The 25,417-nt window shown below is 41.9% G+C and overlaps 1 protein-coding gene across 1 annotated transcript; it reads right to left on the bottom strand.

Annotated features, from left to right (window-relative positions):
- Positions 1 to 482: 482 nt before the first annotated feature.
- Positions 483 to 14,425, bottom strand: LOC140870345 (uncharacterized). The gene is made up of 3 exons (XM_073273003.1): positions 13,804 to 14,425; positions 4,622 to 6,849; positions 483 to 1,142 (listed from the first exon to the last, which is right to left on the bottom strand). Exons 1-3 carry the CDS (start codon positions 14,423 to 14,425, stop codon positions 483 to 485), a joined length of 3,510 nt encoding a protein of 1,169 aa, XP_073129104.1.
- Positions 14,426 to 25,417: the final 10,992 nt, after the last annotated feature.

Genomic DNA, 25,417 nt, shown 5'->3' with positions numbered 1-25,417 from the left:
TTAAAACATGTCAATAAATCACATAATTCACATAATAACTCATAAAACAATTTAACACATTTTCACTTTTTTTTTAAAATTATTAAAATCCCCTAGTTATACATGCGAATTTACGTGACGAATTTCTGGGCGTTACAATTCTCTCCCCCTTAAATGAAATTTCGTCCTCGAAATTGAAACGAACTCTAGGCAAGAACAAGTTTCCTCGTGTAGTTCCGAATCAAGCCCTCCAAATGTGACAAATTTAATGCGTTAAATATAATTACCCGTGATGCGCAAAGTATCCGGTACTGCTTCCTCCGCCTGCATCACATAGACTCATCCCGCAGCATTCTTCTTGGGACAGTGCAGCATAATGTGTCCCGGTTCCTTGCAATGGTAGCACATGTCTGATCCCTTCATGCACGGCCCTGGATGGGGCTTCTGGCATTTCTGGCAGAGAGGTAGTGTTTCTGCACGAGGAACGATAGCTCCTTGCTGTCTCAGTGGATTTGGGCCCTTTGACGGCCCAGTGGCCTGCTTCTTTGCATCTTGCTGTGGATACGACTCGTGGTACGATGGTTGGAATTGCCTCTTCCTCTCTGCTCCCTCAAGATCTCCTTCCTACCATCCTCGGATCGTAGTGCCCTACTCACCGCTGCCTCATAAGTGGTGACATCCATCATGCGTACATCATGCTTGATGTCCGCCCTAAGTCCATCGACGAACTGTCTCATCTTCTCCTGCGCATTATCAGCAATCAGGGGCACAAAATGACACCCCCTCTCGAACTGCTTGATATACTCAACCACCGTCTTGTCCCCCTGCCGGAGACTCATGAACTCCCGAATCATTCGGCTGCGCACATCCTCAGTAAAATATTTGGCGAAGAACATCCTCTTGAACTCCTCCCACGTCAAAGTCTGTGGGTTCACACCTCGAACTGCGCCCTCCCACCAAAGGGCTGCATCGTCTTTCATCATGTACACCGCGCACTTTATTTTATCGGCATCAGTGAGTCCCATATAAGCAAATATGTTCTCCAAGTAACGGATCCACCCCTCAGCCACGAGTGGATCAGTGACACCAGAAAACTCCTTCGGTCCCTTCTTCTGGAATCGTTCCGCAACGTCTTCGTCGTGTGAAAGTCGGGGTCGTGCTGCCTATTGCTCCAGCAATGCATTGATTCCTGTCATCATATTAGCATTGGCTTGCTCCAGTGCTGTGAGCGGGTTTTGCGGAGGTGGAGGATTCTTGCGTCGGTTCATCTGTCTAGGAGGCATATTGCACCACCACATATTTCCCCACGTAAATCACTATGCATAGCTAATATTATTGACTTTAAGACTGTCGTAACTCTAAATTCTCATTTTCACAAATCATTAAAAACATAACTCTTGTGTCCCGTGCATAAATCATAATTTAAAACAATTAAAACTTACAGACTGGCAGTGCGGTTTTTGAGCTCCGAGCAGCAAGCTAGTCACCCTCCAAGGACCATGACTCTGATACCAAATGAAACATCCTAAAACTCCTACTGAATTTTTTTTTTTAACAAAACTCTCTGATAATAAAATAATGAATATAAATATATATATGCCCATACATATATATATCATACATAAAAATAACTTTACTTAATTTAAAATACAAATACACAAAAGATACAATAAAAGTACACGCATGCAATTAAATACTTAAAATTAATTACTAAATAATAATTTATAAGAATGCCATAATAAAATTCCTAAAAAATATTTCTTTCACAAAAATTCAGGAAAACTTAGAAAATAAATACTTAAATCTAAAATCCATGCATATACTAAAAAACTATAATAATAAAACCTATGCGGAAATAAATGTTTTAGTCTCAACATAAAATTCATAATAGAGCGATGGTCACGGGTACTAGCTGCCTGGATACTCATACGCCCTCGCCGCCAGTCAGGAACACATTATCCTTATTGACATTTTGCTCACCTGCACCATTTAAATCTAGTGAGCCTAGAGGCTCAGCACGTTCTATCCTTACATAACAAAATGAAACCACACACAAGCACACATCATATAAAATACGTGAATAATAATTATACGTGCATGATCTTAAAATTATATGCATATAAACATAAATAAATAATCATACTGCTTCATCATCATGCTAAATATATATCATCATACTTAATAAATCTCATAAAATAACTTATCATGATTTCTTAGTTCTCAACAGGTCGTATCTATGTCGGTGGCATCATACTAAACGATTGATCAATCTATAAACCAACGTACATGGCGGTGGGGTTTCCACCTCTGTGCTGCCACTTCACCAGCCCTCTCAGCTGGATCCATAAGCTCATCATACTTATACATCATTAGAAAGGTCACCGGGCCCAGGTATCCCGGCCTCCAACCACATCACTTTCCACCTTCACTTCAACTTCCATAAAAATATATTTTTCTTAACATACATTTAAACTTATCATAAAAATTCTTACATGATGCATGAACTTAAAAAAAAATCTCATTTATTTCTTTATTTCATGAAAATTTGTCCGTAAATATATATTTAATTTATTTTCTTAAAAATCATACTTATATATCTAATAAAAATGCATGCATGAATTAAATATATATTTACGAATATTTATTTTTCCAAGAACTTGTTCGAGCTGCTGGCCACTAGACTTAAACTTAAAAAAAAAACCTAGACTAACTCAAAAACCCAAAAGCCCAATCTGACATGGCCCATTAAGCTTCATGGGCCTTCAGGCCCATGAGAAACTAATGGGCTAACTAAAAACATAATTTAGGCCTATTAACTAATTAACTTAAAATTTAATTAATACAATTTATTAACTAGTCATTAACTTATAAATTTGACCGATAAAAATACTAATCCCGACACAACATGACTCAATAATTCTCATGGATCACACGGCCCATGACAAATTAGTGGGCTAAATTCATTAATTATTAAAGCCCATTAATCTTATCCAATTAATTAATTAATCAAGCCCAAGCCATTAATTAATTACTTAAACTCTTAATTAATTAGAATAAAATACCCGAGCCCAAAATAATAAAATCTAGACCCGGACTAAAACTAAATTGGCCCATTATAACATGACCCGACACAGACTCAGACCCATGGACCCAAGCTCGGCCCGCCTAAACCCAAAAGCTCACTGTACGTGACCTTCTCCCCATTCTCACCTCTTAACTCCCTTACGGCAGTCCCCCCTTTCCCCCTTGCTACAGCCCAGCTCCGGCCACCCCTGGCCGGAGAGCCGCCGGCAGGACCAACCAAGGGTCCTGCCGGTTCCAACAAACCCGCCCTGGCCCATCCAAGCCCCCCTATGGCTGAACTGACCCCTTTGAAACCAAGCCTGCTGTGCGATCTGCACAGCCCACGCCCTTGACCTTTTCGAACCTGCTTCGGCCACCACCGGCTGGAGCTCCGACACCTGGACCATCCCAGGGTTCAGACGGAACCTAAGGACCAAGCTTGGCTCAGCCAAAAGCCCCCCATGCAGAATCCGATCCCATCCTCCTCCAGAAATCTGCACTCGCCCAACTTCTGTCCTAGCCCATTTAGCATGGTTCCAGCCACTTCCAGCCCTGAACCACCCTACCAAAACCGACCCTAAGGACCCTAGATCAGACCCCTAACAAAGGTGCAGCAGTCCCGATCAAGCCATGGTCAGAAAATCATCATCATGTGCCTTATACAATAAAAACGGGATTTCATGCATGAATCACAAATATTATCCTTAAATTCTGAAAACACGTGCATTAACAAATCATTCATGCTTAAAAACAGTTTATATGATTCAAATGGTGGCCAAGAATGGATTCAAAACATGCCTTTGCGATTTAATCGCTCGAATATACGTTATCGACGCGTAGATTGATCTCCGGGATGAACGATACGTCAAACTTTTGATTTTTCTTCAAGTTAATCGTGTTGTGTGTGCTGTGAAGTGGAGGAGGTTTCTGATGGATGATGGAGGCGGCTCAAAGGTGAGTTTACGTAAGGTAAGGGGTAGGTGGATTAGGGTAGAATATCTTAGGATAATATTTTGGGTAATCTAGGTTAAATATTTAAATAAATACTTTCGATAGATAATTACTATAATTTAACCTTTAAAAAAATACATGATAATTTGCTAAGAACTTAATAATCTCGAAATAATAAAATAGGAGATTTTTAAAGGTTAATAAAAGTAATTAAAATAACTTATTTTGGGTAAAAACTAGCACATAAATAAATATATATGTAAATACAATAATTTTCTTCCAATTATACCTTAAAATAATATTTTAAGGCTCCTAAAAATATCATAAAATATTTTGGGTGAAAACAAACATCTCGTCCGTCCACGATCTCGCCTACGCGATCATAAAATAGACTTTCTCAAATAAATTCATAAATCATATCATACCGATTTAAATGCCGAAACAATATTTAAAACATGTCAATAAATCACATAATTCACATAATAACTCATAAAACAATTTAACACATTTTCACTTTATTTTTAAAATTATTAAAATCCCCTAGTTATGCATGCGAATTTACGTGACGAATTTCTGGGCGTTACACATCAGCCTGCAAAGTGGGCCACCAGTATCCTGCCAACAATACCCTTCGGGCCAGACTCATAGACCCTCCATGGTTTCCACGGCATCCCTCGTGCACTTCCCTCAAGACATATTCTGTTTCCCCTTCCCCCAAGCATTTGAGCAAAGGACCCTGATATGAACGCCTGTATAGCCTACCTCCGAGGATAGAAAATCTGGCTATCTGTCTTCGTATGACCTGGGCTTGTCCTTTGTCTGCTGGGAGATCCCCATTGGTAAGATATCTGACCAGAGGGATCATCCATGTATCTTCCCGGATGACCGGCTCTCGGGATTCTATAGTAGCCACCATCTCCCTCTGTACCAGAGATTCTTTATCACCATTTTCCCCAGTTACAGCTCTTTTAGCCAAGGCATCTGCTTCCATATTTTCTTCCCGGGGTATCTGCTCTATAGTCCAAGTAATGAAACTGGCCCCAAGCTCTTCAATTACCTTACTATATTTTATCAATTTCTCCTCTCGGGTACAGAAGATCCTCTTTACTTGCTGGACAACCAATTGTGAGTCAGAATATATTATAATATGACTTACCCCGACTTCCCGAGCCTGTCGCATCCCAGCTATCACAGCTTCATATTTGGCTTCGTTATTGGAGGCCTGGAAATCCAACCTCATGGCGATTTTGATTTTCTCCTGGGTGGGTGAAACCAAGATGACTCCTACGCCACTGCCTCCAACACCACTGGCTCCATCTACAAATATTCTCCATACCTCTTCCTGACCAAAAGTGGCCACCTCTGTCAAGAAATCGGACAGAGCCTGGGCTTTAATGGCCTTACGCGGCTGGTATTCAATGTCATATTCTCCCAACTCTACTGACCATTTTACAAGCCTCCCCGAGGCATCTGGATGAGTCAGGATCCGCCCTAAAAGGCTATTAGTAAGGACAGTTATCGGGTGAGACAAAAAATAAGGTCTCAATTTCCGGGCTGTTATTACCAACGCCAGGGTCATTTTCTCAATCTCCGCATATCTGACCTCTGCCCCCTTCAAAGCATGACTGACATAGTATACGGGCCTCTGATATCCTCTTTCCTCCTTTATCAAAACGGTGCTGACCGCCCTCTCAGTAGTAGATAGATATACCCACAATTTTTCTCCTGGCTCTAGCTTAACCAGGATAGGCAAGCTAGCTAGATGCTCCTTCAATTCCTGAAAGGATTGCTCGCACTGCTCAGTCCAGCCAAACCTCTGGGCTGTGCGCAACACTTGGAAAAAGGGATAACTACGATGAGCTGACTGAGCGATAAATCGGGCCAGGGCTGTGATTCGCCCAGTCAGCCGATGTACCTCCTTGATTGATGTGGGTGAAGGAATTTCCTGCAACAGCTTTACCTTCTCCGGGTTGACTTCTATCCCTCGTTCAGTCACCATGAACCCCAGAAATTTGCCACTTTTCACCCTGAACATACACTTGACTGGATTCAACTTAATCCCGTACCGCCGAACGGTGGCAAAAGTTTCTTCCAGGTCGGGTATAAAGCAATCTCGGGTCTTAGATTTCACCAATATATCATCCACATATACCTCCACGTTCCGACCCACCTGCTCCCGGAACACTTTGTCCATCATCCTCTGATACGTAGCCCCTGCATTTTTTAGACCAAATGGCATAACCACGTAACAAAAAGTACCTTCCGATGTGATGAAGCTAACTTTGTATTGATCTTTCCGGGCTAAAGGAATTTGATGATAGCCCTGATATGCATCCATAAAGCACAACAATTCACAACCGGATGTGAAGTCTACCAATTGGTCAATCCGGGGTAAAGGATAACAATCCTTGGAATAGGCTTTATTTAAGTCCCAGAAATCCACACACATTCGCCACTTCCCTGTGGCCTTTGGTACTAGTACTACATTGGACAACCAAGTAGGAAATTGTACCTCCTTGATGTGCCCGGCCCATAGTAGCTCTTGAACCTGCTCCGCGATCACTTTATCCTTCTCGGCTCCGAAATGTCTTTTCTTTTGTATCACAAGCCGGGATCCAGGGGTGATATTAAGTTTATGCTCCGCAACATGAGATGAAACTCCTATCAAATCGCCCTGAACCCATGAGAATATGTCCTTGTTCCGGATGAGACAGCTTTTCAGTGACTCGGCCAAATTTGTTTCCATGTTCCGGGCAATCCTAGCAAACTTCCCAGACTGCCCGAGTACCAGCTCCACCTCTTCATATTCGCCTTTAGACTCCTCCACAGAACAGACTTCTCTTCCCCCCTGGCCTCCTGTAGTAGCCCGTATCCAAAACTAACAATTAATGAGTAATTAATCGTATATTCATGTTGAGATTAAGTAAAACATGATTAAGGAAATTCCAAATGCATTAACGGAGTCTAGAAATGGATCCAGGACACTAAAAAATGATGGATATGGTTCGGCAGGTTCGGACGCTCCGAACATGAGTTTGGACGATCCGAACATGGACGGAGCCAGGCTTCGGAGGCTCTGAAGACTTCGGACGGTCCGAAGTGGGTTCGAACGATCCGAACTCATGCGGCCAGCTGTCCCAAAATAATACGTCATTGGTGATGTCATCCGGGAGATGTTCGGATGATCCGAAGAGCCAGTTAGAATGACCCGAACAGTGTATTGGACAGGTGTATGGTTGCATGCGATTGGTTGGACGCGTGGCAGAGATAGTATGATCCGATGAGACGATTGGACGGCCCGAAGCAGTTCGGACGATCCGAAGTCAGGATCGGACGATCCAAACGTGCTCTATAAATATAAGGTCCGAGCTCCTCATTTGGTGCGAATTCCGAGTTCCTCTTCTTTGCCCACGTGGCTCTATTTTAGTGCTTTGGGTACTCTTATTTAGAGTTGGAGTAGGGAACATATTTTTAGTATAGTCAGATAGTGTTTGACATAGTAGCTGAGCAGTACTCGTATAGCGGAGCAGTGCTCGAGGCTGTGGAGCTGCAGCAGGGGTGTGCCCCTAGTTGCAGGATAGTCGCCATCAGTGGGACTACTAGGACTGCCTTAGAAAGGTACGTAAGTACTGACTGAGATTGCCAGCGGATATGCATGCTTATATATTGCATTTATGTGTTTGCATGTTATTATTGTTATGCGGCATGTGCATATCATCTTGTGTCTGTACATCTGTATATCTTTTGAGATGAGCCAGTTAGGGTTGCTCAGCCTTGTTAGGACGTTTGATATCGAGTACCCTTAGGTACTGATACCTGAAGGACTTCGTGGTCCGCGTCTATGATTCGGGAATGAGTGGTCGCACACAGTGGTTAGCTACCCCGATGTGACGAGCTTATATCCCAGGCGCCAGTCTAAGCAGTTCGTATACAGTTATCCCAGATATGGATACCCGGTCATTTGCATGCATCATATTTGTATGTTTATCCGTGCTTTTGTATTGAGCTTAGAGCTCACGTCCAGTATTTTCTGTGTATCTGGATACCCTATTTCGACGGGGCAGGTGTAGGTGCAGGATTGAGCATCAGGAGCCTGGAGGAGCCAGCGACCTTGAAGACAACAGTATTTAGCAGTAGGTTTTTATCTAAGAAATTCGATTGGGTTGTATAAATCGAGTTTGTTAGCCGGTTGTATTCTGCCGGTCTGCTTGTATTTAAGTCTTCCGCAGCGATTTTATTTAATGCATGCTTAATTATGCTCTTAACTCTGATTAGGTAGTGGATCCAGGGTGGGTCGCTATATTTATGGTATCAGAGCTGCATGCAAGGGACTTAGGAAATTGATAATAAGACTTCTTGATTATCCTTGTAGGATTGATTGAGGCCTAGCGAAAGAAGATTTGGTTCTTCATTGCCGAGGTTTGCGACATAATTCTTTACTATAAGGAATGCAGCAGTGATGAGAACACCAGTAGTAGCATATCGATAGATAGACTGACTGCTGTGGACAGTTCATCATTCGATGCATTGGAATGCTGATCGAAGAATATATGGATTCCAACCAGGGAAGATTGGAAGAGAAGATCGAGTATATCGCGTCAGATACCTCTAGGGCTTTTTGGAACGAATGGTGTTTAGTAATCCATGTGGTTTCAGTCCGAAGAGATTCTCCACTCATAGTTGGAGAGATTGCCAGATAGACCTTTACCAGGGAATGCTTCGAGTGCCTAAATCATGACAGGTTTCTAGCGTCTGTAAACTCGTGTAGAACATGGTTTTACCGGTATGCTTGTATCGATGCTTTTGGTAGGCATATGGGAAACTTCATGTTCAAAAGCATGATTTGGATACAAGAAGAACGCTGATGGTAGATCGCGAGCAAAAGAAGTAGACCGACATGCACTGACGCAGAGCATAGCTGGTTAGCTATCACGTGCCATTTCTCCGGAGTTCTTCGCGGGAGGACATGTAGAGAGACTTGGACGGGAGTATGCTTGTATCGATGCGTGTGTCGATGGGAAGCTTCATGCTCAAGGGACGAAGACAGGATTCGATGATTTTAAATACTGTATTGTTGTAGTTGTAAACAGTATTTCAGTTGTAATGAATCATCAGAATTTGGTTGTATCAGTTCAAGTTATTGGATGTACATTTTGTTGTATTTTGAATACTGTATGTATTACATGGGATTGTAATAAAGGAAATTGTACATAACTTGAAGTAATGATACATGTTTTACTTATTCAAAGATTCGTGTTTGATTACAAGTAATTTTACTAAGTTTGGCTTGGAATTAGTTGATTGGTGATCAACTATGTTAACTCATGGATTTTGGGTAAGCCAGCGGTAACGAATTGACATGGGGTTAGTCTAGGTGTCTTCCTAGGGCTGACCTAATTAGTCGTTTGACTAGGGTTAGTGCCATTGTTGAGGTAATTCATCTGGGGGCATGGAAATATTGATCTTGTTTGGAATTTTGAGTTTCGTTCTAGGTTGTTTCCATAGAACAGTAGCCTGATTGACCTTCATAGGTTGGGAATTCGTGATGATGAGATTTCATCAGGAACCCGTTTAGTACATGCCGAGAGTTGTGGACTATGACCATGACTAGACATGATGGAGCGCGACCCTATGCCAGTGTTACTCTGGGAGTCTTTCGTACTTCGGAGAATGCCTGGAAGCCTTCGTGCTTCAGGATTTGGCGGTGGAAAGGCTACTTAGTCTAGAGTTTTGGTAACAGTCACGATGGGGTATGACATTGGATTGGATGCCTAGGTTAGGTATCGGCGGTTTAGATATCGTCTGACTATCGTCAGAGATATTGGTTTGCAGTTTTGTCATAAGGACCAGTCTTGGAGGGATTTTCCTTGACGAGTGCATACTCTAAGCAGATAGTTTTAGTCTATTGGATACTGCTAGACTAGTGGATCTAGTCGGGGTTTGGATACTCTTGTGATAGGGGCTATCCAGGAGATGGGTTTGTGAAATTCCTGAAACATTTGACTCGGGGATGAGTAGTTTTCAGCATTGATGGTTTCCTTCAGTGATAGATTATATCTGATGCTAAGGATTGTACATGACTATTTGAGACGTGAGGATAGCGTGATTTATGCCAGTGCACACTTGGTGGTGATTTTAGGTGGGACACCGCGGCAAGTAACCTCAGCCTCGATTTGTTGCAGTCTTAGCAAGAGATATAGTTATCAGGAGCATGTTCAACGATAGTTGAAATATTTCGGACTTGTATTGCGGCTTGGGTTGAACAAGTCCTTATGATCATCTTGGATGAAGATAGACAGTGATAGTATGTCTAAACTGGTGCAGGTTTAGCACTAGTGACTACTTGTAACTGTTGTCTGACTCTGTCAAAGATGAGTGATTGAATTAGCTGTGATTCTTTTGATTCCAAGTATTTGGGATATGCAGACGTGTGGCAGTGAGATCATCGATATTGATCGAGCCATGAGAGTTTCATTGATCAGTGATTGTCTGATTAGGGTTGATATCGTCAGGCATGGCGAGAGCTACAGTATATCGATTTGATTGATCAGATTATTCCAATCGGTACAGATGGGATATAGTGAATCAAGAAGTACTGGGAATGGTACTTTAAGTATGGTATGCTTTGATATAACGATTCAAGTGCATTTAGGAAATTCTTTAGTCGCTAGGAATCTCCAGGAATGCGGGAATTGAGACTTTTGGATTCTGCGGATCACGAAAGTGGTCATTAGTTGGCTCTTGTGATCGTAGTTGTTGGTAACGTTGCTTTGGCTACCAGTGACAGATTTTGATCTGAGCATTGCTTGGTGTTAGCAATTATTGATCCAGTTTGAGGAAATAGGATTCAGTGATTGTCCCAGGATTGTCAGTGGACAAATTTTGGGGACTGTTGGTCAGAGTGTTTTGCTTGGGGTGCTTCCAATATATGTCTCAAGAGTTGTTCTTGAGAGGCGATTCGACAAGTGCTTATGGATTTCAATGAGCATTAGAAAGTTAGCATTAGTCGTTTCATGGGATGAGACAGCAGCTGAGACTTGTTTTTCTGAGTCTGGCAGGGTTGTTGTCACTGATATCCCAGTGCGTTCTGATATGCTGTGTCATTGAGAGGTTGAGATAGCGGGATTGCCGCTAGTATTGATAGATTTTGTGCGGGATCTAGTTGAATCCGTTTGGTTATCCCCACTAGGGAGCCAAGGATTTGGTTATCTGGAACAGGATTAACCGGAATCATTTTCGTCGATACTATCTCTAGTTCCGAGATAGAAGTAAGCATCTGATATAGACTACTGCTGAGGATGGGATTGGTCCATCTGGGAGTTTCAGCAGGATGATAGTGAATTTCGAGGCGACGACCTCGCAGGGTGCATTAAAACAAGAAATTGTGTACAAGGATTTTGTAGCAATTGGGGTTAATAAGCAGAGATTTTGTCATCTGTTTACTTAGTTGGTACTCTTTGGGAAACATTCATTGGGAAAAGTAAGTTCTGAAAACGTACTATGACGCCAGGAATTGTCAGGATTTGGTGGTTATCCAGGATAGGATGACTAAGATGATAAATTAGATACCATCTACGATAGCGAGATTCGGATCAAGGTTTATTGCAATCAGTCTGAGGGTTTCAGATGGTTAGAGTCGTGTGCAGTGGTGCGATTGCTCTGCGAGCTGATGGCCGATAGTTGCCATTTCTATTCGCATAAGGTACTGTTTTGGAAGATACATTTTATCCTTCGTGATAAAAATTAACCCACACGAGTTCTTGAAAAAGGGATATCTAGGATTTGACCGAGATTCGAATCTAGATCGATTTGTTTAGAGCTTTGCGATAATGTCAAGGGATGCGATGTTATCGTTACACTAGTGAGATACAATGAGTTGTATCTTGTTTTCTCAATGGGCAGCGATAGATTTCATGCGTGTCCAGAGATATCTGATAACTAGTTACAATCTTAGCATGAGTGTCATCGCTAAGATCTGTAGGCAGTGTGACTGATTCAATGGGTAATTTGGACCGAATGTGCCGTGTCATTGCGGTTAACGATGGATAACTGACGGTAGTCAGTAGTGTGACACAATTTTAGCAAGGATTTGGGTTGTCGAAGGTTATTCAACCCAATGTTTTGAACCGGAACTATTAATGAATTGGACGAATGGTTTATACTATGTTCCCGGGGTTTACTCTAGATTTCGAGGACGAAATCCTTTTAAGGTGGTGGGAATGTAGTAGCCCGTATCCAAAACTAACGATTAATGAGTAATTAATCGTATATTCATGTTGAGATTAAGTAAAACATGATTAAGGAAATTTCAGATGCATTAACGGAGTCCAGAAATGAATCCAGGACACTCAAAAATGATGGATATGGTTCGGCAGGTTCGGACGCTCCGAACTTGAGTTCGGACGATTCGAACATGGACGGAGCCAGGCTTCGGAGGCTCTGAAGACTTCGGACGGTCCGAAGTGGGTTCGGACGATCCGAACTCATGCGGCCAACTTTCCCAAAATAATACGTCATTGGTGACGTCATCCGGGAGATGTTCGGATGATCCGAAGAGCCAGTTCGGACGACCCGAACAGTGTATTGGACAGGTGTATGGTTGCATGCGAATGGTTGGACGTGTGGCAGAGATCGGACGATTCGATGAGACGATCGGACGGCCCAAAGCAGTTCGGACGATCCAAAGTCAAGATCGGACGATCCGAACGTGCTCTATAAATATGAGGTCCGAGCTCCTCATTTGGTGCGAATTCCGAGTTCCTCTCCTTTGCCCACGTGGCTCTATTTTAGTGCTTTGGGTACTCTTATTTAGAGTTGGAGTAGGGAACATATTTTTAGTATAGTCAGACAGTGTTTGACATAGTAGCTGAGCAGTACTCGTATAGCGGAGCAATGCTCGAGGCTGTGGAGCTGCAGCAGGGGTGTGCCCCTAGTTTCAGGATAGTCTCCATTAGTGGGCTGACGATGGACGCAGGTATAGCTATGGTCTTCTTAAATTATTTAGAAGTATGCAATAGCTTAGTTAAGGCTTTTAGAGCTTATTGTTTGATGCATGGGTATTTGCATTGTAGACTTGATGATAGGCTTGGAACCTAGAGTGGGACTACTAGGACTGCCTTAGAAAGGTACGTAAGTACTGACTGAGATTGCCAGCGGATATGCATGCTTATATGTTGCATTTATGTGTTTGCATGTTATTATTGTTATGCGGCATGTGCATATCATCTTGTGCCTATACATCTGTATATCTTTCGAGATGAGCCAGTTAGGGTTGCTCAGCCCTGTTAGGACGTTTGATATCGAGTACCCTTAGGTACTGATACCTGAAGGACTCCGTGTTCCGCATCCGTGATTCGGGAATGAGTGGTCGCACACAGTGGTTAGCTACCTCGATGTGACGAGCTTATATCCCAGGCGCCAGTCTGAGCAGTTCGTATACCGTTATCCCAGATATGGATACCCGATCATTTGCATGCATCATATTTGTATGTTTATCCGTGCTTTCGTATTGAGCTTATAGCTCACGTCCAGTATTTTCTGTGTATCTGGATACCCTATTTCGACGGGGCAGGTGTAGGTGCAGGATTGAGCACCAGGAGCCTAGAGGAGCCAGCGACCTTGAAGACAGCAGTATTTAGCTGTAGATTTTTATCTAAGAAATTCGATTGGGTTGTATAAATCGAGTTTGTTAGCCGGTTGTATTCTGCCAGCCTGCTTGTATTTAAGTCTTCCGCAGCGATTTTATTTAATGCATGCTTAATTATGCTCTTAACTCTGATTAGGTAGTGGATCCGCGATGGGTCGCTACACCTCCCTCCTTCCCGATCTGCCTGGCTCTTTTGTAATCGACTCTAACTGTCTCGGCATAACATTTTTGGGAAGAAGGTTGATCTCCTCGGACTTCTCCTACCTTATCTCCCACGGGAAATTTAATCTTTTGATGATAAGCTGAGGCCACAGCTCTGAGGGCATTCATAGCCGGTCGCCCCAAGATGACGTTGCAAGAGGAGGGTGCTTCCACCAGCGTGAACTTTGTCATGATCGTCTTCTTCACATCTCCAGCTCCCAAGGTTATGGGTAGTAACATTTCCCCTTGAGGCTGTACTGTGTGCCCAGCAAATCCGTATAAGGCAGTTTTTACGGGGCTCAACTCATACCCCTGCAAATCCATCTGCTCGAAGGCGTCCTGAAAAAGGACATTCACCGAGCTTCCTGAGTCTACAAACACCCTTCGTACATCGTAGTTAGCAATTCGGGCCTGTATAAGCAAGGCGTCGTTATGTGGCAGGTTCACCCCCTCCAGATCCCTGGGTCCAAACGTGATGGCTGGCCCTGCACCCGGCTTTCCTTCCTCCACCCCCAAACTTTCCCTCCGGGTCCAAGACTTTCTGGCTCTGTTTGAATCTCCGTCAGTAGATCCCCCAGAAATCATGTTGATAACCCCTTTAGATGGTCCCTCTCCTGATTTTCTATCCTCTGTGCGAGAACCTGTCTCTTGTTTCCCTCCCTCTCGGGAAACAACGCCAGTTCTGGGGGGAACCTGCGCCTGGGACCCCTGGATCCAAGGCGGACCCCGAGGCCTTTTTTGAACTGGCTTGCCATCCCGGATATAGGGTTGCTGCTGTCTCTGCTATAGCGTTCGTCATTCATTGGTATCATGTGTGCCTTCCTGATGAAAAGCACAATACTTCAAAGATTTGTCCCTAAAGACAAGAGTCTGAGATTCAGTACCTACTTCGCATAATGCACAGCTCTGTCCTGGATTACTCTGTGTGGTGCATACCGGGACAAACGCCCCATGCGGTCCTGACTTTCTCTGCTTTTTCCATGTTCCCGACCTCCCTCTCTTCGAGTCACCTCCTTCTTTTGCCTCTGGGCCTCCTCCATATTAATGTATTTCTCGGCCCGAGCCAATAAGTCTTCAAAAGTTCGAGGTGCTTTTTTTACTAATGATTTGAAAAATTCCCCCTCCCGAAGACCTTGAGTAAAGGCAGTGATCTTAGTCTCCTGGGCACAGGTCGGGACCTCTAGAGCAGTCTTATTGAACCTTTTAATGTAGGCTCTCAAAGACTCTTCTCCTGCTTGCTTTGCTTCAAATAAGCTATAGGCCGTTTTCTTATACCTTTTGCTGCTGCTAAAGTGTTGCAAGAACACTTGCTTGAAATCTGCAAATGATCGAATGCTCTGCGGCTCCAACTTTTCAAACCATCTTTGGGCAGAATCCACCAAAGTGGTTAAGAAGACTTTGCACTTAATCTTGTCTCCGTAGCAATGTAGCATAGCCACATTCTCAAACCGAGCCAAGTGCTCTTCTGGGTCAGTGCTCCCATCATATTCTCGGATTTTAGCCGACTTATAATGGGATGGCAAGGGCTCCTCTATCACCTCCTGTGATAAAGGGCAACCCGGAATCTTGATAGACCAGGCCATTTTGGGAACCTCTTCTTCTAACTTTTGTATTTTCTTCCTGAGTTCCTGCAGCTCATCCGCCACAGAAGGCTGGATTGAGTGCATCCAAGAACTTTCCTCTTCTTCTCCTTCTTTGGTTCGGGCATTAGGGTGCGGATTACCCCGATTCCCCTCTTCCTCCATTGTTATTTCCTTTGATTGTGGTTTCTTTGTAGCTGCTAACGACTTCTGTATCATATTCTGAACATATGATTCGAGTTGATCCATAGGAATAATAATGTTCCGGCCCTGCTAGAGGCCTTCTGGTGATGTTTGTTCATGAGAAACCATATCTACGTCTTATAGAACAAGTTTCCCACAGACGGCGCCAATGATGATGTTTGATAAAAACGAGTGCCCGAGCTATCAAGGGTAGTATAGTGGGCTTGACGAGCTGACCGGGCTAGTATAGATGAAGTGTGGTTTGTCCCTCCTTGATCGAGATGATCTGTACACAAGGGAAAGAAATGAAAGCACGTTAGTGGGATGCCGGAAGGTTTTCCGGCGGAGCCACTCCGATGCTTAAGTCAGACTCAGAAATAGAGTGGGCTTCAAGAAAAATGAATATAGCTTTGGAATTTTTTATGAACATACCTCTACAAACACCTAAGGCGAGGTATTTATAAGCCTTGGAGTGAGAGAGTCACTCCGCATTTCCAGGGTATTGGCCACGATCTGGATCGTGGGTGCAAGAGTTGCCCACGTTTACCTGTCACACACGATGAAGCCGGAAGGCTTGGGATTATGGCAATCGTGGGGATCATGCCCTGGAGAAATGGGCTTTGTCTAAGTCATGAAGACCTGGTCCTCCCGGGATCCTGGAGCTCCAGGTCTGCCTTTATACATCCCTAACATCCCTGACTCGGTATAGCTCTGTTCACTGCCCTGACTAGCATCCCTGATGCTTCTGCTTCTCCTTAGCCCTGATACCCCTGGCTTCCCGGGATATCACCACTTCTCCCTAAAAATAGTCGGGCTAGAACCATATTCGCTGTCCTGACTAGCATCCCTGATGCTTCTGCTTCTCCTTAGCCCTGATACCCCTGGCTTCCCGGGATATCACCACTCCTCCCTAAAAATAGTGGGACTAGAACCCTGTTCGCTGTCCTGACTAGCATCCCTGATGCTTCTGCTTCTCCTTAGCCCTGATACCCCTGGCTTCCCGGGATATCACCACCCCTCCCTAAAAATAGTCGGGCTAGAACCCTGTTCGCTGTCCTGACTAACATCCCTGATGCTTCTGATTCTTCTTAGCCCTGATACCCCTGACTTCCCGGGATATCACCACTCCTCCCTAAAAATAGTCGGGCTAGAACCCTGTTCGCTGTCCTGACTAACATCCCTGATGCTTCTGCTTCTTCTTAGCCCTGAAACCCCTGACTTCCCGGGGTATCACCATTCCGTGGGGCTTTAAACAAATTGTGAAATTTTGTTAAATGCTGTAGGGCTGACGTCAGCCCTAGAATTTGAAGTGACGGGCAGGTGTCAGTGGACGTTACTTGTCCTTTCAACTGCTCGTATGATCATTACGCTTCCCGGTTCAACTTCCCAAGCTCATCCTTACCCTCCGATCATCTTTAAATCTACGGCCTAGATGTAAGTTCTTCACCTATAAATACTAAACCCCTTCCTTCATTTTTTTACTTTCTCTGTTCATGCATTCCTTCCCTGCTTCTAAGTTTCTTCGACTCCGGCGATTCTGTATTTCAAGCTTATTTCTTACAGCCCTTGTTCGTGCTCCGTCCTTCTTCTGTAAGTTTTTACTCTACCTTATGCTCAGTGTCCCCTTCTTTTACCTTGTCGTCTTCCTAAAAAATGTCAGAATCTGCCTCTTCTACATCTGGTGCCAATGCTCGTGGCTCTGCTAGTGTAGAGTCTGCGGCCCTACGCCATGATTCTCCACCCCCTGTCACTTCCGATGTCCAACCGAGATTAGCCCCTTCCTCCTCTCGTCCAAAGAAGGCCCAAACTGGGACTTCTAAGGATAAAGGCAAGGCTAAAGCTTCTGCTTCTAACCCTCTTCTTCCTTTGCCCAAACCAAACCCTGAAGGTCCCTGGTTCTCCCAATTTACCAGTACCCTACGCCCAGAATCCAAAGAGGAGCTTCGAGTTATGGGTAACATCCCTCCTGCGTATTCTATTCTCATTCCCGGGTCCCTTGGCCGGGCTGACCAGCTGCCCGAGGGGTTTTATACCTTCTTCAGGGAACAGCTCAGGAATGGGCTTCGTTTCCCTGTTCATCCTTTCTATTATAAAATTGCTGCTTTTTACAAGGTTTCCCCGAACCAATTTCATCCAAATGCTTTCCGTATGATGGTCACCACTTACGTCCCTTTCAAAGCAAACAATTTGGCCATCACCCCTCTTGTTTTTCACTATAACTATGCCTGCCGTTTCACTGAGATGACCTTATCTTTGAACGCCTGACAAAATGCCCAGTTCCTAGACGACACCCCCTCCTCTTGGAAGGGGTGGAAAGAAAGATTCTTTTATGTTCAGCTACCTAGTGACCGAACCAGACCCACCGAATTCTTGACTGCCCTTCCTCCCCAGCCCGAACTCCCTAAGAATTATAAGCTAGAAGAACCATATCTTCGCTCTCAAGAGCTGGTGGAAAACCAGAAGTTTCCTTCAGGCCCTCTCCTGGAGGAGAAAAGCTTGAATGATTATGGGTTGGGTGCCCGGGTAGTTGATCCGTAGACCGGATTATTGATGAGTATGATGCCCCGACCCCGGCCTCTGTATGCTTTACTGCTATTATGTGCTTGCTTCTCTTTCATACTGTTTCTAATGTACCAATTCTTTTCATTCACATTTTGTGCAGCAGAACCGGCCACCAAGAAAAAGAAAAAATCTCGACTAATGAAGCAGGCCTTTGCCAAGAAACGGGCAGCTGAGAAGGCAGCTGCTCAAAAAAGAGAGGAAACCAAAGCTGCGGAGGCGGCCAGGAAAGCCAGAGTCCTTCAACTAGCTGAGGAATGGCGAGCACAAGGGAGCCAGGTCCAAGAGCGTCTATGCTCCCCAACTGATCCTGGTCCTGCCACCCCCCCCCCCCCCGTCTTTTGTTGTAACGCCCATGATTCCTTTAATGGAAACCGGGGTAGAAAATGAGTCTAGTTCCCCTGTTGCTGAACCCTCCTCGTTTCTGATCCATAAAAGAAAAGCTGTGGGGGAACCAGACATGGTCATTTTAAGTGACCCCGAAGAGGTGGCTCCCCTGTCTCCTTCTTTCCAACCCCTGACACCATTTTATGAAGCTGCACCGGGTTGTAGCCCCTTGGGTGCGAGGGAGAATATATTTCAGGCAGGGTCCTCTGGTCGGGGAGTACGGATATTGAAAGATCTCCTAACTCCTGCGGAGCAACACTATCTTTGTCATCAAGGACCTGATGTCAAATACTTCGAGGGCACCAACCAGATTATATCTGTAAGTCTAATTTTTTTGGATTGAATGGTTTTCTGACATTGCATTTCTTTTTAACACCTGTGTTTACAGGGGCTGCATATGCTAGTGGACAGCTATGAAGATGCGACCCGGTTTGGCCGGATTGAAACAGACCGGGCGCATGTGGAGGCTGAGAGGTCCCGGGCTATCTTAGAGCTGAACAAGAAGTTGGAGCAGGAGCTGCAATTGACGAGACAGACTCATGTTAATTTGATTAACATATCTCACTTACTAACAAATAAATAATAAACCATATTAATATTCAAGACATACATAAATTAGATAGAAAATACGACGAATTTATGGTACGAAGCATGTCATAGTTTCTCGAGATTAATAAAAAAACAATGAAAAACCCGAGCCGTAATAATTGCATAATTTCAATATCAATATTGTGTCAATGTAAACTACATTAAACACTATTTTTATAAGCTTACATGAGTTATTGATAATGTCTTATTCTAAACTGTTAATTTAGATATAGAATAATGATAATCGTAAATGATACAAACGTTGAAACTGCAAGTGTTACATTGTTAAAAAATGTTGCAAATATTTTTATTAGTTGCAATGTTGAAGATTATATTGATTTCATCACTAAGACATTTAATAGTTTTTTCTTTCAAGAGTACTATATATTATTACCATGAAAATCATCAATTAACAGCGTGTTAATATCTTCTCATCTAGTTATCTCAATTAATTTATTTAACAATGCTTATCGATAACAAAAGATATTCTCACGTGCATCGCACGTGACTTTTATTAGTATATAATAAACGCCACAAAGCAAATGTTTTCGCATATCCAAACAATATGAATAACATATATAGAATTTTAGTTACAAAAAATAATAATATAAGACATTGAATACTATTTTAAATGTTCAAGATAAAACATATCTTAAAAATAAATGTTTAATACAACATTTCACAACAAATTAATGAAAAATTATAAGTTATATTTTCTAAAAGCTGGTGGGTCACAACCCACGATTCTTATGATTTGATCCGTTCAAGTTCACTAAACGAAAGGCTCCGCTTGGACAGAAATATTTCAAATACATGAATTTCAAATGCATTTTTGTTGTTTAGAGTACCACAAACATCAAATCCACTTTTTTTATGTTTATATAGTAATTTATGGTAGTTAGGATGAATTTTAAGTTCATCCAATAAAGTGGTGATTTAGAATCTTTTTTAATCCATCTAAGTAATGTGTAAATAATTAAGTTATTAATTTGAGATTTCTCTATGTTTCATTGTTAACACTAAAATTATAATCGAAATCCATGAATTTGAAATATTTCAATCCAAGCGTAACCTTAAACTACGAGAGAACCAACTATTTTTTCATGAAGAAGCTGGTTGACTTAACGATAATGACCCGTTTTTGACGAATCTCTGGACAACTTCTGTAAGGGAAAAGGGGTTGCACATAAACAGTTTGAGGTGTTGTCACAAGGTGTTGACAATACCTACAATAACACCTTGAGTAATTTGCAGCGGAATATAATTAAAGCATAAATAAAATAAACAAGCAACCATATAAATAGACTCAATGATTTAAGCAAGAGTATAAAATATTATTGCAGCGCCTCAGGGCAAAACTTCACTAGAAAAATTTCAAAGAGTTTTACAAACTTTAACACTAGTGATTATTGTAAAATTCAATTTCTCAAACCAAGTGAGAAAATAAATAGTAAACGTTCTCCTAAAAGCATTCTATATGAAATAGAATAACGAAAACACATTAAGGAGAAAAACAATGTTGAAGCCAAAATCACACGAGTAGCACTCTTCTTGATCTCCAATCTTCAAGTGTTCTACACGGCTTCAAGTTGTCACAGCTTCAACTAAGCTTCAGAGAGATCTTCGGCTTTCACACAATGTACGTACTTAGGTTCTTACGTTTTTCTCTCTATTAATCTCTCTCCCTTGTGTAAGCCTATCTAAAAATAAATAGACCAAAAATCCTTCTTCAATATGTTTCCTTGTAGACATAGGATTCTAGATCTTGTTCCTTTTTTATCAAGTCAAATCTACATAGTAAAGAAATTAAATCATTAGAGATAAGATAATAAATATTATGATAAACTTAATCATATCTCAAATCAAGTTATTCAATGAAATAAATAACTAATATAAAATTATTTCATGTCCAAGAAAGGTAAAAGATATTAAATAAAATCTTTTTCAATTTTTAAGGAATAAAATATTCCTTTCAATCTCCCCATTTTTGCCTTTCTGGACAAAACACATTTAATTCATAAACAGATCAACTAAACTCCCCCTTAATCAAAACTCCCCCTTAATAGATTCTCCCCCTAAGTATATCCAGAGGTGTTGTCGCAAGATGTTGGCAACATCTAGCTATGACACCTTAAATCAGAAACAATAAGAGCAAGGAGAAACACAAACAAGAAATCATATCAGAGTTAACACCAGAAAAAGACAGTTTTTATTAGGATCAGAGAACAAAAACATAAACAAAAAAACAAAAAAATCAAACTAAACTAGCAAAACAAAAAAAAAAACTAAAAACGAAGATTAAAATTGATTGATCTCGGATTCAGCTTCTTCTGTTTCATTTCCTTCTCCCTTTTTTTGTTCAGAAGGGCCATCTTCACTTAAAAGAGACTCATAGTGAGCCTTTAACCCTTCGTAATAGGTTAGATCAGTCTTATCCTGTGCAATCTTCTGCTCAGCATGCACCAATTGGGCTTGAACAAAATTAGAATCAATGTTCTGCGCAGCAATGGGGGGTACAAAAATTTCAGTGGCAGAGGGGGTGTTGGCAACACCTGCCACAACACCTGCAGCAACACCTGATTCAGACCAAGGTAGGTCTAACTTTCTGTTGCCTCTGAGTAATGCAGGTGCTATCTTCAGCAGTTCTCCTGGTTCAATAAGATCCTCATCATCATCTTTCTCAATCTCTTGAGACAGCAACATAGAATATATGAGGGATGGATAAGGCAGCTTCAATGTTGGTTGTGCACAGTCTGCAAAGGCCATGGCTGTGTCAAACATAAGTCGACCATAGTTGAAATTGCTTCCTGTGCCAATGGCGTACAAGACTGGAACCTGATGCTTGGTAACAACAGTGGAATTCCCAGATGGAGTCCATGTCTTGACAGCGGTCTTGTGTAGAACAGAGTAGAAGGAGGTGAGTTTGGCAGCCTGCAACTTCTTAGGGTGTGAGGGAAAAACAATGACTTGACCACCTGTAATGACAGAGGTCATCTCATCCATAGAAGGTAGTGCAGCATCATCACAGGTAAGAGTATGGAGGAATCCATTTATCATCGCAGGACTGAAGGCAAAAAATTTTCCACGCACATACACCTTCCCATACTTTACATATCGCGGATCCTTCACAGATTCAGTCAAATTACAGTAGAATTCTCGAATAATTTCCCTGCAATATGGACCAGTAGTAGAGACGGTGGTCAGCAGATTTCTCACCTCAAAGAATCTGACCAAATTTTGAGCTCCATAGCTCTCCACATCAATATTACGTTCCTCAAGGAACTCACGATCAGAATACTTATCCCAGCAGTCAGCAATTTCCTTGGAATAAAAAGTAGATGAGTAGGATGAGTTTACCCGATATTCTTCACCCAAGGTGTTGTCTAAGGTGTCGGCAACACCTTCCTCAGCACCTTCTACTTCTTCATCAGAGTCATTAGAAATTGACTCTTCTTCCAATTCTCTCTCATCATCTGAACCTTCACTTGAATCAGAGCTGGAACTATCAGAGGGTTGTGGGCGGTTATCAGTGTATTCCTGAAGCATCTCTTTATCGGGTTCTTCATCCGATTCATTAGTAGGCATAGCTACTTTCTTTCCTTTTGACTTCTTCATCTTTGCCATGAACTGGGCTATCGACATCTCCTCATCATCGGACATAGCAGGAGGAGCAGCAGATGATGGTTTCTCAATAGTAGGAATTGATGCAGATGCATCTCTCTCTTCATCAGCAGCAACAGATTGAGTTTCTGGCTCTGTGGATTCATCCTCAGAAGACAAATCTTTCTTTGATGATTTTTCTTCTGATTCAAATGGAACAGGGATAGTTGGAATAAATGGTTCCATCGCACTGGCTTTCCCTCTTTTTCGATGCACCAGCTTGAAATCTTCATCTAAGCTTTCATCTCCAGAAGTAAACTCAGTATCCACCAACGATGGTCTAGAGGATTGACCCTTTCCTCGAAATCTCTTCGATGCTGTATAATCAGGATTGTATCCAGCTTGCCTCTTGGATCGGCGAGTCAAGAGTTTCGTGGGAAACACCTTGTTTAGCACGGACATATCAGGCAAATTTTCCACATCGATCTCATTGCCTGGCTCTCCTGGAGCGATGTAATCTAGGGGCACTGGTTCTTCAGCAACAGGAATCAGGGCTTGTTCAACCACGGGGTGTGGTAACATAGGTGTTGGAACACCTTCCGCACCATCCTCTGTATAGCCCATCTCCGATCGAATATCTTGTGGATCAAAATTCTTTCCTGCCATTAGAATATGAAAGAATGAAGGACACAGAAATTTTGAGCAATTTTGAAAAACGGGAGAACAAAAAATTACTAGAGCGATACGAAACAAGGAAGTAGAATATTTCCTTAAACATATAAGAACACAGATATATTAGGCACCAAATATTTTCCTATTCTAGCTCGGATTCTGAGTAGGCCCCAATGGTAACAAAATCCCCAACGGTAACTCTTCAAAAATGGTAACAAATCCGATTTAAAATAGGCAATAAATTCCTTGATTTTCACCGATAATCTAGGCCCAAATATTTCACCAAATATTACCAAAATTAACTCCTCATCAGAATATAACACCACTGTAACAAAATCCAATCACTTTCAAATTCAAAGATTCATATGATAGGGCAAAAATCGAAATTTTTATTTGATCAGAATCTGTAACCTTTCGGCCAAATATATTCACAAATATGCATGCCCTAATTATGTCTAAAAGCAGAGTGTGACATAAAAATAAAATGCAATTTTATGCACAAATATGTTATCCACGATGTTGGCAACATCTCCCAGCAACACTTCAGGATTCAGAAAAATTACTATATCCAATTCATTATTTTTGCAGAAGTGATAGCCTGCACACTAAAGGAACGATCTTCAAATGGACCCCTTTAGGTAGCTTTTTCCATTTGCTTCTGATTATCAATCAAATTTGATGATTGATTCAATTCAAGCTTCATCATTTTTTGTTTTTTTGTTATTCTGAATTTACAAAGTCACTTTTCACTTGGGACAAGATCATGGAATACACGAACGTCCCTCCACTACTTTGTGACTTAGTCAAAACTCTTCTTCAATTAATCCAATTAAACTAAAAACTATTTTGCAAAGAATCCTGAGTGAAAACTAGTCAATGGTTACAAAGTATCAAACACATCACAAAACAGAATGAATGCATGAATGCAGTATGCCTAGAATCTTAAAAATTCACATGCATGAAAAGGTGTTGTCACAGGGTGTTGGCAACACTCCTGACAACATCTCGGTTCTGTCTATAATGCACACATACTGAGAGAATTCCTTAGACTGGAAAATCTCTCGAAATCCAAAGTTTTTGTGAATATATCAGCTAATTGGTTATTAGTTCCAACAAACTCAATTAAGATCATGCTTTTCTCGACCAAATCTCAAATGAAGTGATGTCTAATGTCAATGTGTTTGGTTCGAGAGTGTTGTACTGGATTTTTGGATATATCAATGACACTAGAATTATCACAGTACACAATAGGAGTATCACTCTTAACACCATAATCATTTAGCATTTGATTCATCCAAAGAAGTTGTGAGCAACAACTACCAACCGCAACATACTCAGACTCGGCAGTAGACAATGAGACAAAATTTTGTTTCTTACTATACCAAGATACTAAGTTATTCCCCAAGTAGAAACATCATCCCGAAGTGCTCTTTCTCTCATCTAAATCCCCAGCCCAATCAGCATCACTAAACCCTACCAAATTCGAATTGGTTTCTTTAGTGTATCACAAACCCAAATTCAAAGTTCCAGCCACATATTTCAGTATACGTTTTACGGCCTTCAAGTGAGTAATTTTTAGGTTAGACTGGTATCTAGCACACAAACAAACACTATACATGATATCAGGTCTAGTAGCACTTAAATACAAAAGACTACCAATCATGCTTCTGTAGAGGGTGTTTTCAACACCTTCGGCAACATCCTCCCTAGACAATTTTTCATTAGACCCCATAGGTGTGCGCATGTATTTAGTGTTGTCATTCAGAAACTTCTTTACAAGATTTTTAGCATACTTACTTTGACACAAAAATATACCATCATGCATTTGTTTCACTTGCAAGCCCAAGAAATATGTTAACTCACCAACCATGCTCATCTCAAATGTAGAAGACATACACTTCACAAAATCATCAACAAGTTTATTATTTGAAGCACAAAAAATTATATCATCCACATAAATTTGGCAAATTAAGATATTACCTTGAGACTTTTGCACAAACAAACTTTT

The sequence above is a fragment of the Henckelia pumila genome, chromosome 1 (assembly GCF_033568475.1).
Source record: "Henckelia pumila isolate YLH828 chromosome 1, ASM3356847v2, whole genome shotgun sequence".
Classification (NCBI taxonomy): Eukaryota; Viridiplantae; Streptophyta; class Magnoliopsida; order Lamiales; family Gesneriaceae; genus Henckelia; species Henckelia pumila.
This window is presented reverse-complemented; position numbering and strand designations above follow the sequence as displayed.

Bases quoted from the DNA above. Each gene is read 5' to 3' on its own strand.
- LOC140870345 (XM_073273003.1), bottom strand. From the start codon at position 14,425: ATGATTTCTGGGGGATCTACTGACGGAGATTCAAACAGAGCCAGAAAG. The intron at 6,850-13,803 runs GTGTAGCGACCC...GGGCTACTACAG, and splicing joins GCAGATCGGGAAGGAGGGAG to GAGGCCAGGGGGGAAGAGAA. The intron at 1,143-4,621 runs GTATTGTTGGCA...CTGGAGCAATAG, and splicing joins CTATGAGTCTGGCCCGAAGG to GCAGCACGACCCCGACTTTC.